The sequence below is a fragment of the Priapulus caudatus genome, unplaced genomic scaffold (assembly GCF_000485595.1).
Source record: "Priapulus caudatus unplaced genomic scaffold, Priapulus_caudatus-5.0.1 Scaffold13, whole genome shotgun sequence".
In the NCBI taxonomy this organism is placed as follows: Eukaryota; Metazoa; Priapulida; class Priapulimorpha; order Priapulimorphida; family Priapulidae; genus Priapulus; species Priapulus caudatus.
Genome location: NW_014577074.1, coordinates 615,981 through 636,147, shown reverse-complemented (window position 1 = coordinate 636,147; position 20,167 = coordinate 615,981). Strand labels below are relative to the sequence as shown.

General features: G+C 41.2%; 1 protein-coding gene across 1 annotated transcript in view; it reads left to right on the top strand.

Moving 5' to 3' along the window:
* Positions 1-20,167, top strand: part of LOC106808477 — a gene marked incomplete in the record, with an annotated part of 118,905 nt that overhangs the window by 1,965 nt on the left and 96,773 nt on the right. Inside the window, 1 exon segment of the mRNA XM_014811215.1 lies at positions 15,648-15,698. Within this exon segment, the coding sequence (XP_014666701.1) occupies positions 15,648-15,698 (51 nt within the window).

The window sequence follows — 20,167 nt, the reverse complement described above, 5'->3', positions numbered from 1 at the left end:
AGAGAGAGAGAGAGAGAGAGAGAGAGAGAGAGAGAGAGAGAGAGAGAGAGAGAGAGAAACAGAGAAAAATGTGGTAGGTAGGGGAAGAAGAAGAAGAAGGGAGAATAGGTTTTTTTTTAAATCTTCTACTTATCATTTTGCATTCACACTGTAGTTTTCTTAATATAACACCGATTAATCAATCTGCTAACCACCATTGTAGTATTTTCAGTAAAATGAGAACAAATGGGATTAACATTTTATTTATGTAAATTTTAATCAGATACTTAATCTTGTTCACCCAACCCATTTGTTTGTTTTTGCTATTGCTCATTTTGCTTAGCTTGCTGACATTAGAATGGTATTCGCCAGTCATCTTGGCACTGCATTTGCGTTTTACTAGTTGTTCTCACAGCGTCATGTATGGAAAATCATATTATAAATTTAATGGAAAATAGTAACATTGCTTTCAGGATAACACTAAATTTTGATTTATTTTAATTTAAGTTAAATTTGGTTTTAATTATCCTACTGTACATATCCGTTTTCGTTGCTCTGTATTATTAATCAGAAGTTGATAAATGTGAACCCAAAGAGAATGGATGTTGCATTTGCACAGCTGGTCATAGATTTAATCAAAGCAGGACGACAAGGTAAATCCTATGGCATCAGAAAACAAGGTGTTGATGTACTTGGAATTAACTGAAATTTGGGTCACTATTCAGTTCAGTGCATATGGGCATTCATAAATTTCATAGCTAGGCATGACATTTAACCCATTCAAACTATACACATACAGCTTCATTTCGCGATAACAAAAAGCCTAAACTCTAGGAATAATAACCAACCAATTATGAATGTATATCATGCGAAAAAGGCGCTAAAGTGAGCCATGTAACTAACATATTACCCCTTCGGTATGTAGCCAAGAATTCAGGGGCCCACTGTCAGAAACATTACATCGTAAAGTTAAGACTCATTTTGTTTCTGACAACGGGTCCTATGGTGTTTAACCTCGATTTAGTATAGCTGTGAGTGGGCCACAGCTGATGTAAGTTGTAACAATGTAACAATTACTCTATACAATGTCTGAAGAATACTGAAACCATAGAAATACGTAGGTAGGTATAATATTATGTATCTATTTCTATGCCTGAAATTATAACTATGAAGATTATCCTTTGTGAGATTTATGATACACCCATGCCCATGCACACTATACCGGTGGTTCCCAACCTGGGGTCCCCGGACTCCTGGGGGTCCGTGAACTAAGTTCAAAATTTCAAGAGGCTCATATATGTTTGATATTATATATAGCAATAGATGTTTAGCTATAAAATAGCCTAACGGCTGCTTCCATCGAGAAAGAGGTCCGTGGGAAAATTAATTTCAATGAAAGGTGTCCTTGTTGGTGAAAAGGTTAGGAGCCACTCCACTATACTGTTATTGTCTGATTGTGATGGCAGCATTATCGAGTAAATCTCTGGTCTCAAGGAACTATGATTTTCGAGGTCCACAAAACTCGTATTGTTCGTCTATTGTCGTATTGTATTATCGTATTGTCCGGGCAACTAGGCAGTAATTTCTTTGTTATAATGTTAAACGGGTGTTATACCTTGTGTTTTTCATTGTTGCCAAAAGCCTCATTGCTGCTAAAAGCCTCTAGCCTAGGTTAGATTCATAAAATTAAATCAAAATTGCGGTACACCGTGGCCGCCGTGTAATGTCATTTGCCATTCTCTGCTAACACGCACACAAACAAAATATATATCACTTATTATATTTACTTTATCTGTGCCGATATCAAGAGTAATGTAATATCAGATTATGTAAATAAATCTGATATTTTCTGATAGCATGTGATTATTAAAAATATCGTTCTATTGACAGATCGATCTGAATGAATAAATTATGCACCAGTGACCATATCGTTTTTGGTTAATGGGGTAGCCACACTTCTACATCAATAACTAAAGTATAGTTTATTGGCTTGCAATGCCAATATAATGTTTAGGTGTAGAGATAAACAGCTGCCGTTGTCGCGCGGACAGATTCCGGGCAACAAACATTTCTAGTTGTTAGACTGAAGAGATCGGCCCCACAGGCACTTGGAACGTCTCAATAAAAAAAAAAAAGGTAAATAAACACGAAATGTATTTACTACCAGTCTTAATGTTTCTCTACTCTATTTCGCCTATATAATCACCTGTAAATGCCAGTCAAATGCTCATCTGCAACACACAAGTACACCGCACGCTAGCTGCTGCACACTGACACATAAATATATATAAGGTTATGTGTCAGTGTGCAGCAGCTAGCGTGCGGCGGCCAGCGTGTGACAGTGTGTTGCAGATGAGCATTTGGACGGCATTTACAGGAAATTGTCGGCAATAATAGGTGAAAGAAAGAGAGTAGAGAAACATTAAGACTTTGGTAGTAAATCGATTTCGTATTTATTTAGCATTATATTTTATTGAAACGCTCCAAGTGGCTGTGATAAGCGGCCCCTAAGCTCTGCTGTGTTGATGGCTCACGTTGTTCCTTTGCAAACCGTGTGACTGTCACCCGACGTGCTGACGCTTTTCTCCGCACCTTCGGCCACAGTCTAGAAGTGTGCTAATAAAATCTAGCTGCACGCTGCATTGGAGGTCACGCGTTGCCGTAGTAACCGCACATCGCTCTGTAGGCGTAGGGAATGCTATTGTGAAATAGGGTAGTCATGAAAAAAGGTGTTGTCATTGCGTAAAAATCCGTAGGTGTAAGCCGTAAGGTAAATTTTTCTCACCCCATGCACGTAGGGATACACATGCACGCACGCACGCACGCACGCACGCTCACACATACGCACACACATGCATATATATATATATATATACGCACACACACGCACACATTTATACATATTTATATTTACATGTATATAACATTGTTGTAATATGTTACGATAACTGTGAAATAGAGCTCTGCTAACTGTGAAACTGTTAACTGCTAAACTGCTAACTGTGAATTCAGATAACTGTGAAATAGAGCTGTGAAATATTAGCAGAGCTCTGTATTGCAGCGTGTACCTGCTCTTATATTCAGGTAAAATATGTACTTGCATCTATATATATATATTATATATATATATATATATATATATATATATATATTATATTGTCTGCAATTTATAATCCACTTATCAAGAACAATTTAAGTAAAATCTACCATTGCATGTGAGCGTGTTAACTGTTGTTTTGTGGGGAATAACTGCATACCAAATTTTACGTAAAGAAACGATTTCTATAAAACATTAAATATATTTATTCATTGTCTTTGTTGAGGAAAACATGATCGACAATTACGATATTGTATACGACCAGCCGCTTCGGAATAGTGATCACTGTATCCTGTTGTTTGACTTCAACTGTTATTTAAAACCTGGTGAGAACGTGCGCCCTAGATTCCAATATTACAAAGGTGATTATGCTGCTATGAATAGTGATCTCGGACTAATAGACTGGGAACAGGTTTTATGTTCTGATGATGTGGAAGCCAACTGGTCTGCCTTTAGAGTTATTTTGGACAAGGCAATGAAAACACATATTCCCAAAACAAGGAGCCGAGGGAAAAGTCGTGCTAGACCATTATGGATGAACAAGGACGTGGCAGACAGTGTGGCAGGTAAAAGAAAGGCCTGGTCAAAATACTGGAATTCCACATCATATAAGGATTATGATGCATACAAACTGTCAAGGAATAAGTGCACAACTGGTGTAAGTTCAGCAAAAGCGGATTATGAAAGAAAGATAGCCCCTAAATGCAAGTGAGACATGAAATCGTTCTGGAAATATGTTAAGTCAAAGACAAAAACACGTTCTGGTGTTACCAGGGGTCGAAATTAGATTTTTATTATGGTATCCATTCGGGATACCAGCAGGTATTGAAATCTGGTATCCCCCCCAAAGATTTGGTATCCCATTTTTTGGATAGTAATTTTAACAATTGTTTGCCTTCGAAACTCATCGCTCGCATTCATTTTACATACGCCTCCACAGTACACTGCAGACGTATTGTCTAGACGCATTGTCTGGTTCGCTTGATACAATGTATACACATCACATTTACGCTGGCGCTTGCAAATATGCTATGCCTGCTGTATAGAGTGGCCTGCGGTGATCGCGCGCACTCGCTCAGATGCGCTGCCGTATAAAGTTGATAACTCAACAACAACTTTCCCGATTTTGACGATTTTTTTTTACTATCCCGGCGGGATACCAAGCATTGAAATCTGGTATCCAACACAAGAATCTACTATCTTGCGGATATCGGGATACCGCTAATTTCGACCCCTACTTACTGACTTGATGAAACCTGATGGAAACATGACTGAGGGAGAACAAGAAAAGGTTTCAAGATGTGCTCAACGACTACCCACGATCAGCACACTGTTGATTCGAGAGGAAATGGTCCGCAAGAAAGATAAAAACGGGCAAATCTCCGGGACCAGATGCTATACACCGAAAAATTCTTTTTTAATGTAGGGAAATTGTCACTACTCCACTTACTATGATCTTTGAGCAGACATTACTAAGAGGTATCATTCCCCAAGACTGGAAAGTTGCTCATGTATCACCTATCTTCAGAAAGAGCGATAAAAAGCAGCCCGGAAGCTACCGCCCAGTGAGTCTGACTTCAGTGATTTGTAAACTGTGAATCTATTGTGAGAGACCACATTATGGAATATATGAACATCAACAACCTTTTTTCACAACAACAGTATGGCTTTAGGCCACGAACATTATGTACTACCCAGCTACTGGAGGTGTTTGACAAATGGTCAGAGTTTATTGACTGTGGTCACCCAATCGATAATATATACCTAGATTTTAGCAAAGCTTTCGACACTGTGCCTCACAAGAGATTAGGAGCCAAACTTTTGTCCTACGGTATAGACGGCAAACTGTGGTTGTGGATCATGGACTTTCTAGGATCGGTTGATTCAAAGGTCAATGCCAGCTATAGACAACAGTGCGTCTCATATAATTTAGCGCAATCAGAGTGGAGAAACGTGGTAAGCGGGGTACCCCAGGGTAGTGTGCTAGGTCCAGTGCTATTTCTCATATTCATAAATGACCTGCCAGAAGTTGTAAACAGTTATGTTAAAATATTTGCAGATGACACGAAACTGTTCAATGCCGTTTATGACGAGAAACAGTGTGAGCAAATACAAGAGGATTTAGACAAACTGTGTGACTGGTCAGATAAGTGGCAGCTGCGTTTTAACATGGGAAAGTGCAAAGTTATGCATATTCATTATTGGCAAGAACAATCCAATATATTGCTACACTATGAAGAAGAATATATGGGAAACACCATTGTGAAACAAGATATTGAAGAATGTGATCTGGTGGTAACGTTTGATAGCAGCTTAAAATTTGAGAAACAAGTGAGGAAATGTGAGGCAAAGGTAATATATCGGTTGTTACAGCAGCGATGACGCTGCGCTCGCTCGCTGTCACTACAGAAATTATCAAGTGCTAATAAATATAATAGGTTGATAAAGCACTCATTTGACCATATGAACAAGGATATGTTTCTTTCCCTGTACAAATCCCTAGTCCGTCCGTTAATGGAATATGCAACGCCAGTTTGGTCACCGTATCTGAAGAAAGACATTCGTCTGTTGGAGAAGGTACAAAGAAGGGCAACAAAATTAGTATGTGACATAAAACACTTGTCGTACAAGGGGAGGCTTATAAAGCTCGGTTTACCATCACTAGAGTATACCGAAGAGATCGGTACGACATGATACAGGTCTTTAAAATTTTAAGTGGCCTAGAAGACATGGATGAGAAGGTATTCTTTGTTAAAAGTGGGAATAACACACGTGGTCATGAACTAAAACTGTTTAAGAAAAGATATATTTCAACAATCAGACAAAACAGTTTTTCATTTAGGGTCGTAGACCAGTGGAACAATCTTCCAAGTGTAATGGTCATATCAGAGAGTCTAAACATCTGCAAATCTCGGCTCAGCAGCAACCAGTGGCATCAGTATAAGTTCGACACCACCTGTTAGTAACTTAGTGTAGTCCTATTTTTATTCTTATGTGCGCACCACCAAAAACACATGTACAAGTAACAGCATTTCTTATACATCTTGAGGGGTCAAAAGACCACCTGAGACACTGCTATGCTTTATATCACATAGAGGGGTCCAAAAAAGCTATAAGCTTTCTTATCCGACCCAGCATTAAAGTATTAAAGTATTAAAGTATTGGCTGCGATCGATAGCTATATATAGATGTGAATGTCCTCACCCCCTGTGAATTGGATGTTTCATACTGTCCTCTCTAGAAGACAATAAAATGTTCCAACGATAAACACTGCTGACACAAGCAGTTGCTGATGGATATAGTTTGAAAGGCAGCGGTTGTCACATGCTAGCATACGTGTGTATAATCGATAAGTGTGATGAATATACGGCCTAATGCGTTCGGTTCTATAATGGCGACAGATCGCATGAAAATCGCGGGTTTAGCAATTCTCCGCGATAACCAGAATACGGTGTAGCCACCTGCAGCGCACAGTGTGCAATTTGCGCAGGAAAGCCGCTAATGCCTGGACACGCAGCCAGCAATGCCTTTGTATAGCTGACGTAGACATTAACGTAGATGGTTGGGTGTGCACTCGTAAGAGACGAGAACAAAGAGAAATGTTGGTGATCTCGTGATGGTAGTAATCGAGGGCTAATAATACCTAATTATTAGCTCTTGTAGTATAAATCCATAGACAATACTGCATGATACAAACTGGGGAAAAATTCATGATAAATAAACAGGCTGCCGGGCCTCCATCAAATTCTCGCCACGTCTAAGGCGTGATCACTGATGAATAAGACCACGTCCTGATCTCATCATCACATTGATAGACAGCTTCTAAATGAACATCGTCCCTGATGTAATATGGCAATATATAGTATAATACAATAAACAAATGAATAAATAACTAACTAAATAAGTATATATAATTTATTATAATTATGTATATGTTTCAATGAGTCAATAAATACACATTTTCACTCCTGACAATATGATATATATTTTTTACAATTTCTCAACCGTCTACAGTTTACTACAGAGATGCCATTTTCTGTAGTAGTTATTCTAGATCGGCACACTGCTATATCCCAAACCCTCAAAACGTACTTTAACCTACCACGAACAACGAAATAAAACAAAATAGATGAGATATTATGTTCAAACTCGGTACGTGGCATATTGCTGTTTATCAACTGTCTCTGGTAGTTTTAGTAGATATCACGCAAATATATTGTGTTTATGATATAAGAATTTACAATATAGTATTAAGAAATTAAGAATTAGAAGGCTTCTACAATTGGTAAATGGTAACTGTATAGTCGAGGATGTTCATAATACTGGGTGTATTATTTTCTATATTTTATTTTTAACGTAATATTATTAGGAGTCTATCAATATTGATAGACTCCTGATATTATGTATGATTATCCATTAATTATTTCGTATACACTGAGAATTGAACGTGTGGGATGCACCGCGAGGAAAACCTTTACAATTCTGATTTGTCTTATTACAGCTGGCTCTTTCATCTCATATATACTTCAAAAACCTACAAAGCTTTTCTTGTTCAATTTAGGAGCATGCAATGACATTCAGCAAAATAGTTAGAACCGTAATAGGCCAGCAATATGGTGATTTAAATGGCATTGCTGTTGTGATCGATCAATATATATGTGTGATGTGCGTCTGGTTAATTGTATAGCTGTATGCGATTTTTCAGCTAACAATGTTTTAGTTCACACTTAGAAACAACACTTAGGTAACATCATCACCATTTATGCGTCGTGATCGACCGTATTCTAACAGTGGACACTGCATGCTAAGCGTTTACAGAGCAGAGCCTCAACCAGAATTGATGTGCATGCATTCACTTAACTGTTAGTGTAAACATTCTGCATGCACCCGTCGAGTTTAAAATTGACCTTTATTTTATACCTTTTTACCTTTAGTTTAAAAAGCCTCTTATTTTATGTGTGATCTGCTGGCTGACAGGCAACTTGTCAATTTTGAATGCATCCACGACGTATAAACGTGCTCAGTAGATTGCCAGAGTGGGACTGAAATAAGATAAATGATGGCATATATGAAAACGGTAAGATTGAATCTAAAGGCTGGGAAGATGGGTAACCAATATGATAAGTGCATATTTATGATGATAAATTGCGCACGTTGACATTTCTTATGCGAAGGATACGTTGGTTCGTTGCATGATGAACGATTGCTCCATCGATCAGTTCGTTTGCACGGCCACGCTGTTTACAGTCTGTCCTTCCAGTTGATATTGGGCCAGGCAACTGCAGCACTTGTCACATGCACATGAATGTATTAACGTGTATTTTACGTAATCTTTTCAATGTAATCGAATTATAATGACATTTATATTAAGTCTTCAACTAGGCAACCGCATTTTAGCTCTTGGCAGACAGAAATGTACATATAAAAGGCGTGATTTAGTGAATATTAATCGTATGTGTCAGAACAAAATAATAACTGTCTGGACTGAGTAGGCATATAACGGAGGCATATTGGTATCAAGACACCGACACTGTAGGCGTGATAGGAGACAAAATGTCGGTAAAATAATGCAAAATCTAGCACAGCACGTTATGTTGACAGCTTTTTATACATTGCTTTGGGATGGAGTTTAAGAGAAATGGTGAAAGGTGGTAGATAAGGGCAGGGATGGAAGGGGGGCAAATGAGAAAACAAAAATTGAGCGTGGATGGTTGGACAGAAATGTGTGAGATGAGAAGTAAGGTTAGGAGGATGGGAATGATAGAGAGACGGTATGATAGGGGGAGGTTGTTGATAGAAAATGGATAAGAAGAGGAGGAAGGAGAAAATAAATGGTGGATATGAGGAGCAGGAAAACTAAAAAAGTCTTAAACCCAGTTCTACAGAAAAGGAATCCTGTCTTCAAAATTTATTACAACTTTCAGCTTTACTCCCATACTTACTATCCTTGCTTTTTTCTGCCTTCCTTCCAATCACCACTCTCCCCACCTACCTCCTCTCACTAACGTAGTTTCCGTATATTCCCCCCCCCCCACCCTCTCCTCTTCCGCTCTCATTTCTCTCAGTGATATTCACCTACTAGTATGTCCTGCTCTCAAGATTCCCTGACATATTGTCTCGCGACATTTTGTGCTACATTCACTTAATGCCTCTGGTTAGCTTCTTCATCGATTTGTTCTCATTCTGCTGAGCTAAGAGGCGCCCACACATTACCGTTATCATGCATTCATGAGTATCATATGATTTGGTTCCAAGAAAAAATGACAAAATGTGGGTGTTGATGGCCGGGCCCTATCTTTGTGGATTGATTGTAGGCACGGGTATAAACCATACAGCAACCGTCTGTAGTGTGTCTTAACAATACGCATGCATTCACATCCGATAAATTATAATTGATATAGAGGGAATAGAACTTGTGGGAGTATTTGGCAGTAAGTGCGTCCATCTTCATTCGATTCACTACTTCGTTCGCATGGTTACTCTCAAGCTGGGTTCCCGTTTTTACGGCTGCTATGGATACTCCCATTATATTGAGGGCACTACCATGTCTAAATGCGTGTGGGGGTGGATGGGTGGGTGGCTGAATGCGAAGCCATGCACGCGTGGAAACGAGTGGGTTTTTTAGAGTTTCAATATGCTCCTTCCCAACGTGTAACGTGCAGTCCTATAGATTTCCATTTTGTGCAGAACTGAAAAGCTCGGATGGAACTAATATGTGACATTTTATAACCACCCACGTGGCTGCCGGTTAACAAAATAAGGTGTAATTATCGCATGAACGATAAATTTAATTGGGTATTAGCGCGGTGAGCTATAACGTCTCCGATAATGCTTTCATACATGCGTTCTAAGTAGAATTTTAGATACGGTTTGCCACCTCTAGCTTCTTATATTACCTAGCCCGACCAGGCTGTGCGACGGATTGTCTATATTCGGATTGTCGGTATTCTAACCCTAGCAATACCGTTTCTTGGAGCTATATATTACCATGAGAACTTGCATGGATGCAAAAGTGTTTTCAATGTAGAAAATTAAGGTGGCTTTTCTTTTATACGGCAGCATGCATTCTGTTGCTATCACCTTTATGCTGGGTTCTCCGTTTCTTCGATGTACTAATTGCTTTTTATGAAAATATTGTAAAACAATTAATTCATGTGATTTCAGAACATGTACGAAAAAATCATTAACTTTTAATGTGTGATTGAATTCCTGCTGCGTTAGCTGCCTCCCCCCCCCCTCCGTATTTAGTATTATGAGGGGTGAATAATGACAAATGTCAAATCATTTGTTATTATTCGCCTCTGGTATTATCAGGCAACTTGTCACTCGGCTGCTAATGGGTCTAGGTGCTGGTTTGGCAGATCATAATTCATAAAGGCAATATGCAATCGTTTTCTATTGAAATAGTGGCTGTAGTTTAGAAACAGTCATTGCAGTTGCGTAAATATTTGAAATTACTAGTGAGGCATGCCAGTTGTTTAGGCTGTCTGCCAATCCGTAAAATTTCGAAAGAACTATGTGTAATTAGCACGCACGCTCGCTCGCTCGCTAACGTCTGTGCGCGCATACATACGTGTTTGTGTATGTGTGCGTCTGTACGCGCATGCATGCGTGCATGTGTAAGTACGCGCGCATGTGTGTTCAGGAGTATGTAATCAGGAGTATCTCTATTCATCTACTGTCATCTAAAATCATGAAATATATTTGTAAACTAATGTAGGTGTGGCCACGCACGCACACGCGCTGCTGCATGGTTACTGGTGAGTTATTTCTGCTTAACAGCAGGGTGTTGATGCTTCTGAAAGATTCTCGCGCAATTAGGAAGACCTAAGGCTAATGCTTCTTCGTAATGTCAAATACATCTGTCATACAGTGAGTCGTGGCTTACGCACACACGCACGCACGCACGCACGCACGCACGCACGCACGCACGCACGCACATAATGTAGGTAGGTGATCGACTGCATGGTTACCTTAGACTAATGCACCTGTCACTCGCTTTACACAGTGATGATATTATGTGAACCATCATGTAATCTCTCCATTGACACGAACCTTATCCTTTGTCAGCACCTTGTTCTTTCGTTCTAAAAACGTGATATGAAAGTATAAGAGCACCGTGTGCCTGCGGCCATTGATAACATACACCTAGAGTGTACAACGGAAAAACGGGAAAATAGTGCTATTTCACGGCAATATTATTCTACTTTGCTTGCGAGTCTAGAATAATTTTATGGTATTGCATTAAGCAGAATTCTTTGCTCTCTATAACAAGACCAACCGCTTGTCAATACGATACTCTTAGGCTGAGATATTGGCTCGTAAACTTCCCCTCCCACAGGCCTCGCGGCGCCTCGCATCCACAATATTCACTATCCTTCTCGCCTTTTGCGGGTTATTAGGAAAGTCGCTTCGTGATAGTTCGGTTTTTTCCGCGATAACTTTATGAATGACCGGCGTTTCGGTTATCTTCGGTGACTTTCGGGGGCATCGCCTATGCTCTTATCTCCCATTATCTTTTCTAGCACAGCTAATGCCGGTCATGATCACAGGCACTTGAAACGTTTCAATAAAATATAATGCTAAATAAATACGAAATCTAATAGTAGATACTAGTAACTACAAATTCTTAATGTCTATAAGGCGCGTACTCTCTTTCAGTTTCACTATTATGCCCGCCGACTAGTGTTACTGTCAATGTCCGTGAAATGCTCTATGCACACACACTAATTCGCCAGTTGCTCAGTGTGCAACAGTGACTGTTTGAATTATATATATTTGGGTAGACGCTGAGTGTGCGCTACGACTGTGAATATCTGTAATAGACTACAGAAGAGAGATAGCGACAAGACACAGAAGTAACGTTCACGAGTGCTTTATATCTAGTATCTGCTAATACATACATAAGGTCTGCAGTGCGCTAACGATAGAACAGCAATACAGTGCATAGTAAACCGCGTATCTTGCGCAACTTACACCTTTCTCAACTACGTCTCGATAGATAGAAGCCTGAGTAGCCAGCCGCTTCCCCTTTATATTCCGCAGCGCTCACGCCAGTCCGTGGCCTCGCGGTCCCCCCCCCCCCCCCCCCCCCCCCCCCCCCCCCACGTTTCCTCCCTACGTCAACAGATCCTCTTTAGCCTCCAACTCTGACCAACCGGACGCCTCCCGAATATGGTAAGAGTGTGGGATCTGGCTACCGTGCTATCGCATTCGCTAAACCTAATATGGTTTGCGGATTGCGTGTGGCGGCACTTGGGTCAAGTTGCCACGACCAATTCGGAACCAGGTGTCAACGCGGCCCAATATATCGGTCAAGCATAACGTTACCCGCATGGGTCCCAGCCCGCGTGCCTGTCAGCACCTCCTGAAGATTCAATGGACTACTCATTCCCAGCCTAGCTGGCGCAATTCGAGTCGCTCTCTTTGATCTTCGTGCCGACCGCGACATCGCCCGGCTCCTGTGTCATGCATTACCCCAACACCATTCCTACATAACCGACACACCATCTAAACCTTCCACGGTGTGTGTCGTTTGCTCGCCTAACAAATATAGTGTATAGCGTGCAACAGTCGCGCCGCGAGAGAGCTGGCATCCGGCAGCTGTAATGTGGACGTGGAATGTGGACGGAATTTACTAGGAAATTGTTGGCTAATAAATGGTGAAAGAGAGTAGGCCTATAGGCTATAGAAACATTCGTATTTAGTTAGCATTATATTTTATTGAAACGCTTCAAGTGCCTGTGGTCATGATGGAGCCGGCAATGTTTTCTAAATTAAGTCTCTACAACGCAGCTCAGTTACTATATGGTGTAGTAAGAGTACCAAATTTGGGCATGTGACATCAATTATCAGCGCTCCAAGCGGCGACGGAAAACGATAGCCAGACCCGCAAAAGGCGAGTTCTAAGCATAGTGAATATTGTGGATTCGAGGTGGCGTGAGGCCTGTGGGAGGCATGATTACGCTCCAATATCTCGGCCTAGGAGTATCGTAGAGGTTAATAATGACAAATCATGACATACTTTGAAACAAAGCGAGCGGTATGCAAAGTTGGCACTCTGACCACACTCACCCTTTTCCACCTGCTCTTCAATCAAATGAGCGTACTCTCTGCACAAACCTATTGCTGTTTACATGTATGGAGCGTGAGAGAAGGGAAGACAATGGTAGTACTGTAGTATTATTCCTCTTGGCGGTATACAATATTGCTACCATTTGGTCATTTGCATCAAGGGGGCCATCATTGTAGGTTGCCGCAGAAGGAGTGTTCACGTCGCAGCCACTGTTAGGTTTCCCACCTGCGAATCATCCTTCTACCACACTACACTACTACAACTACTACTACTACTATTACATTTGCATCAAGGCGATGTCGTGTATAGGTTCTTAACCGTAGAAGATTTTGACTGTGAGTTGATGGAAAATAAAGAATGAAACCATATATACCAAACCAAATGAATGTACCTTACATGCATGTCCATTTGCTGTATATTCCGAAGCTTCTAAACGGCTTTTGAAATACTAGGGGGAATGTGTGAAATAAAATGCTGTGGTCTATGAAACATTTGAACAATTATGGAAATTCGTTGCTTTGGTCACGTGTCATCATTTCGTAAATAAAGTAGTTACATTTTGTATGATTTATGGATTAGAAGCCATGCAAGTACACATGTTATTGTGTGCCTGCCTTCCTATAGTCGTAAGCTCATGCATGAACACAAACGATGAGTATATAATCATCTTGGTTAGAACAAAACTCCTTATTGGAATTGGAATTTTAGCATATGTCTTTCCTCTCGGGAAGCCCTATACGCTTCTATGGAATATTTACTGATATGCTGTGCCAACATAAAAATATCTGCACACGATTGCATTCACAATATGTTATCAGTACATGACAATAAGTGTAAGGTAATAAGACCTATTATAATAATATAATAAAATCATAAATACAAATATATGCCATGCCATAAACATAGTCACTAGCCAATGTTCTCCAACTGTGTTCATCATTCTTGCTCTTATGTGTAATATAATTAGGTTTACGTAGAGATGATGCTTAAATGCAGCATAACATAGTGTGTGTCTTAATTTATTCGAGATTTTATAAGATTTAATTGTCAGTTTTGTTTTTAAACTGAATTGTAAGCAATTAATCTCCAATTATTAGCGAAAGCATCTCAGTCTTTCAACCGTACATGGTGTTTGCTTTAATGAGCGTAATGTATGTAATTTTATAGTCATATTTGTCGGGGCAGTATTTTGAGTGTCGGGCAAACAATAGTACCCTCCAACGAACGTTCCCATTACAGTTGATAAATCAACATTTATATAACCTACACACATGCGTGATAGGCAATATTAACGCTGTAAAAATACGTTACATATTCTGGCAGCATCTAAGTCATTGTATGATTAGTGGTCATTGAGGTATAACAGCAGACGTCCCAAGTGTCCCGGTCTCACCGGGATCCTCCCGGTACGACATGCTGGTCCCGGTGCCACGGTATTAGTCCAGAAAGTCCCGGTCGTAACATTTTTCAGTCATATTTTAAAATGTATATCAGTAAATTACTAAATTTGCCATGGTTGTTGATGTACTTTGATATATTCCAGCGAACAATAAAAGGCCACAAATGTCAAACACATGTCAAGCATTTTTATTTTGAATTTTCATTTTATTTTACATTTATACTTTATAAAAAATGGTGGTGCGCCGCGACAAACACATGTCACAGCCCGCCACAACTTTTTTCCTGTTTTTGCGCACCGCGAAAAAACGGCGATGGACCATTATCACAAGTGATCCCTTTCTTGGATTTTCCCAACTGGATATGGACTTGACTATTCCCCCCCCCCCTCTGCATAACAGAAAGTTAGTTTCCCTCAACTTACACGAAGCAGAAGTAATGAAGAATGTTTACAATTGGTTTTAAAATTGTGCTACCAGCTTAAGTGTAACGGAAGATATGGCAAGTCGCACAGCTAGGACCAGGTTATGCTGTATAGTAAATGGGTCTAAGGGTCAGGAGCTTTAGCGTAATATCTACTGGGTGCCTGCGCATGCGCATGCTCTCAGGTGGTCTCTGTGTCATATAATCAATGTTTTTAATATATGATTTCCTTCTCAGTACGGCGTATATCTACAATATTCAGTGTTTCATTCGTTTATTCATTCATTTTATCAGGAGTTAAAATAAAGAGTAACTCCTGATTTTATGCATAGCACAAATTATCGGTTGCATTATCATTACAACTCCTAATATCTATGGATTTTAATGTGTTTGCATTACGTATATTGCATTCGATCTATTGCATCCATCTATACACCAACATCCCGGTGCAAATACGTTTAGAGGGAAGTTGGGCATGCAGATTGCCAAGTAAATTTTGTGCCCGCAGCTCGTACGTGCACAATTAGTTCACTCCAAATGGTTTGAAGCAATTAGTGGATTAGTTAACCGGAGTGGATGTGATGTTGCCGCTGCCATAGCTCGTCATAGTCACTGATATCGTAATTAGTGTAGGCGAGGACGGTAATTATAATGCGTGCTTCGTCTTCGTTGCAGGATGTTTGATCAGCCCGGACGCGTGCGTAGCGGGGGAGGATTGTATTGACGGTAAGTTCCCCCACTTTCCCCCGTGCTCTCACTATTCAGCATGCATGCAGCATTCATGTGTCCAGATTTTACTTCCCCGTTGCTTTTGTTGTTGCTCATTCATGATATATATATTATATATATATATATATATATTATCAGGAGTCTATCAATAGGAGTAAGACAGACTGAAACCGGCAAAATTCAACATTTAGTTGCCTTAAGTCTACCTATGATTTATTGTGTTTAACTCGATAAACTTGAGCTCAAATCTTACCTTAATCATGTAAAACTAATGCCGTGTCTAATCGTTGGTCTCACAAAAATGACAAAATCGGGAGATATCGGTCCAAACGTACAATGTGGTTTTTGAAAGTTATACCGCATTTTCAACAACTGTGAACCGAAACATAAGGGCAATGCTTTTGAAAGCCCTCTATCGCTTAGGCAATGCAAACATAGCAAAACAACTAGCGAGGTTTGCCAGGGATTCGGAAAGTTAAACCACGCCTTGTTTGTTATTATAAGGCCATGTCGAATGACAGTTAATTACATTAGAAACGATACTTGTTAAGAAAAAATAAAATGGAGTAAAAATACTAAACATGTGAAATTTTTTATTTCTAATGTAAATAGTATCAATAACACCAAGTCGTGTTTAACTTTCCGAAAGTGCCGCTGGCAAACCTCGCTAGTTGTTTGCTATGTTTGCATTGCTAAGCAATAGAGGGCTTTCAAAAGCATTGCCCTTATGTTTCGGTTCACAGTTGTTGAAAATGCGGTATAACTTTCAAAAACCACATTGTACGTTTGAACCGATATCTCCCGATTTGTCATTTTTGTGAGACCAACGATTAGACACGGCATTAGTTTAATGATTAAGGTAAGATTTGAGCTCAAGTTTATCGAGTTAAACACAATAAATCATAGGTAGACTATAAGGCAACTAAATGTTGAATTTTGCCAGTTTCAGTCTGTCTTACTTCTATTGATAGACTCCTGATATTATATCAAGAGCTAATAATACCTATATATATTTAGGTAATAGGTATTATTAACTTTTGATATTAGCTCTTATTAATTAGCTATTATTAATTAAAATAGTCTATTATTAGCTCTTGATATATATATATATACGAATGTCATATAAACAGAAGTAGATAATAGGGAATTCCCTATTATCTATACTTCTGATATAAATGTGTTCCCATTTCTCTCATAATACTAGGGGTGAATATAATGACAAACCTTGTCATTATTCACCCGAGATAACACACGAGTCATATGCCACTGAATCCTGGTCAGTATGTAATTAGACCAGGATTATAGACACGGATTCCTCTCATCTCTATAATGTACATATAGTCAGATGCAGCGTGTACAATAACATGAATGGCATTCGTAATGGCAATATCTGTCTATTCATGAAGAATGGCGGCATGGAAGTAAAATGGTTTCACCCATCGTTCCTATTTGACATTTCTAAGGCGAGATTGATGTGCTTTTCTGATATTGAAAGGATAGTTCTTCTCTAGTGACATATGTTCGCATCCAGGAGACCAAAGCCAACGCGTTATTCCTTATTTAGACGTGCTAGCTAGGGGTATTGTGTCTGTAGGCTACATTTTCAGTGCTATTTCTGTCACTTAATTGATCCCTCAGGCTCTTAATTATTTGGCTCGCTGTTTTAAACACGTTATTGACATACGCAATTGGAGAGGTGAAGCTAGTATGTGAATTAGACAGTCGATCGTACCTTTAGTAAACGTACTGAATTTATAGCGGATGTACTGTTACCTTAGAGTTGTTTATAGTATTGAGAACTGTGTAAAACCGCGACAACCCCTCGCAATGGTCATCAACATTAGCGACAGGAGCAGCAACAACAGATTCTATATGTTTGGCCCAGTCTATATTAATAGCCCATATTTATTGAGCCAATATCTATATTAATGGCCCAATCACACATACGCGACGCACGGCCCGTGCATTGAAAAAATGGAAAATAAGATCAGTGCGTCGTTGTGCGCCCAACTTTTGTCAGGAGTTGGGAGAAGCTAGCGAGTTGACAACGAATGCACAGCGTGTTGCTAGCGCGCTGCGCGTATACAGGGCACATACAGAGCGCATACAGAGCGTATACAGGGCGCATACAGAGCGCATACAGAGCGTATACAGGGCGCACATGTTAAAAAATCCAACGAATGCACAGCGTGTTGCTAGCGCGCTGCGCGTATACAGGGCGCACATGTTAAAAAATCCAACGAATGCACAGCGTGTTGCTAGCGCACGGAACGAATGGTCCGGGCATGCACCGCGCATTCAACGCACAGCCAGCGAACGGCAGCGTGATTATATGCATGCTGTGACAATGAGCTTGACGGTCTCGGGCTGCTGCTGCATCGTGCTCAGGAGAACTTGGAAATGGTTGGCCAGGATGCCGAAGTCATTTTCTACGACCCTCCTGGCTCGGGAAAGCCGTTAGTTCAAGATGCGCTACGGCCGCGTCATACCCCGGAGGCTGTACGGCTTCATCATGTTGGGTCGTAGGGTGAAGGCATCGTCGCCGACGAAGAAGTAGGGCACATCTTGGTTGTCGTTGGGAAGAGGATCGGGATCTGGGAAGCCTAGACTATACCATCTTCAATGCATTCATTCAGCTCAGAAGCATTGTAGATCTGAGCGTCTGATGCTGATCCCATACCGCCAATGTCTGCCCAGATGAACTTGTAATCAGCATCCACGAGCGCCATGAGGACAACAGAGTAGAACCTTTTGTAGTTGTAGTATAGGGAACCACTGTTTGGAGGACACTTGCAGTTGACGTGCTTGCCATCAAGTGCACCACAGGTATGGGGGAAGTTCCACCTCTCCATGAACTTGTCAGATATGGCACACCATTCCTCAGGAGTGGTGGGGCACTTCATCCCCTCATCCTTGTACTCATCGATGATGGCCTGGCACACTTCCGGGATGAGCAGGGATATGGTGTTGTGAGGCACCCTCCACCTATAGGATATTGAGTGATACTTGGTCCCAGAGGCAAGATGCCACAGCGTGAGGGCAATTAAGCTTCAGGCAAGGGTCGAGGGCCTCTCTGTAGGTTGTATTCTGCTTGGTGATCCTCGGACCCACTCTGGTTAGCAGCTCGTCGAACATCTCGGGGAGCATCTGCATGAAGTTCTTGAAGGCTGCCTGGTCTTCGTTACGGAGTTCAACAAGTAGCTGGTCATACAGGCCAAACTGTTGTCGCCTACCGATCCACGGTCGGACCCAGAACCTCCGTTGACCTCTTCTCTTTCTCTTTCTCCTGATGACATGGACTTGATGAAGTGCCAGTTTCATGAGGTTCTGCTGATGTTGGAGAACCGCGATTTCGTATTGTAGTCGCAGCCTGTCGGGATCCTCCATCTTCTGAGGTGGTTCTTCTAGACACAATCAGCAGGAACCTCTATTATCACCCATGAGGGTCGGAGGAGAAGTGATGATGAGGAGGTGGGGCTACACGCTGCGTACACGCTAGGAACACGCTAGAAGAACGCTGGGCGCGCTACAGACTCGTTCAGCACTCGTTCAGCACGCCCATGCATATTCGCTGCATGTTCGCTGGACATGCGTTAGAAGCACGCTAGGTGTGCGCTAGGTGTGCGCTACACCTCAGTCGACAAACATACAACGAGTACCCAGCGTGTGCTCCGCGTGTGTCTGGCGTTGGTCCAGCTCGCTCTGCACGTGTCTGGCGTCCTTCTGGGGTGTACATTCATGCGTCGAGCTCCGCGCACATTTTTGTGAAATCCCGACGTACACGATGAATGACAACGAATGCATAGCGTTGGTCCAGCGCGCTCGACGAACGATAACGAATAACGAGTAACGAATGCTGACGCACACCCAGCGAAAGACAACGCACCGGCCAAAATTGCTAATTTTTCAGCAGTAGTATATAGTCGCAATATAATAGCAGTACAGTCGTGTTACTGGCAGCAGCAGCAGTGGCGGTAACGGTAGTCGTGGTTTTGGTAATGATAGCAGTAGTGGTAGCGGCGGCAGCAGCAGCGGGCTAGTAGTAGTAGCAGTGGTAGTGGTAGTGGTCGTGCTAGTGCTAGTGGTAGCAGTAGTGGTAGCGGCAGCAGCAGCAGCAGCAGTAGTAGTAGTAGCAGTGATAGTGGTAGTGTTAGTGCTAGTGTTAGTGGTAGCAGTAGTGGTAGCGGCAGCAGCAGCAGCAGCAGTAGTAGTAGTAGCAGTGATAATGGTACTGGTAGTGTTATAGTGCTAGTGTTAGTGGTAGCAGTAGTGGTAGCGGCAGCAGCAGCAGCAGCAGTAGTAGTAGTAGCAGTGATAATGGTACTGGTAGTGTTATAGTGCTAGTGTTAGTGGTAGCAGTAGTGGTAGCGGCAGCAGCAGCAGCAGCAGTAGTAGTAGTAGCAGTGATAATGGTACTGGTAGTGTTATAGTGCTAGTGTTAGTGGTAGCAGTAGTGGTAGCGGCAG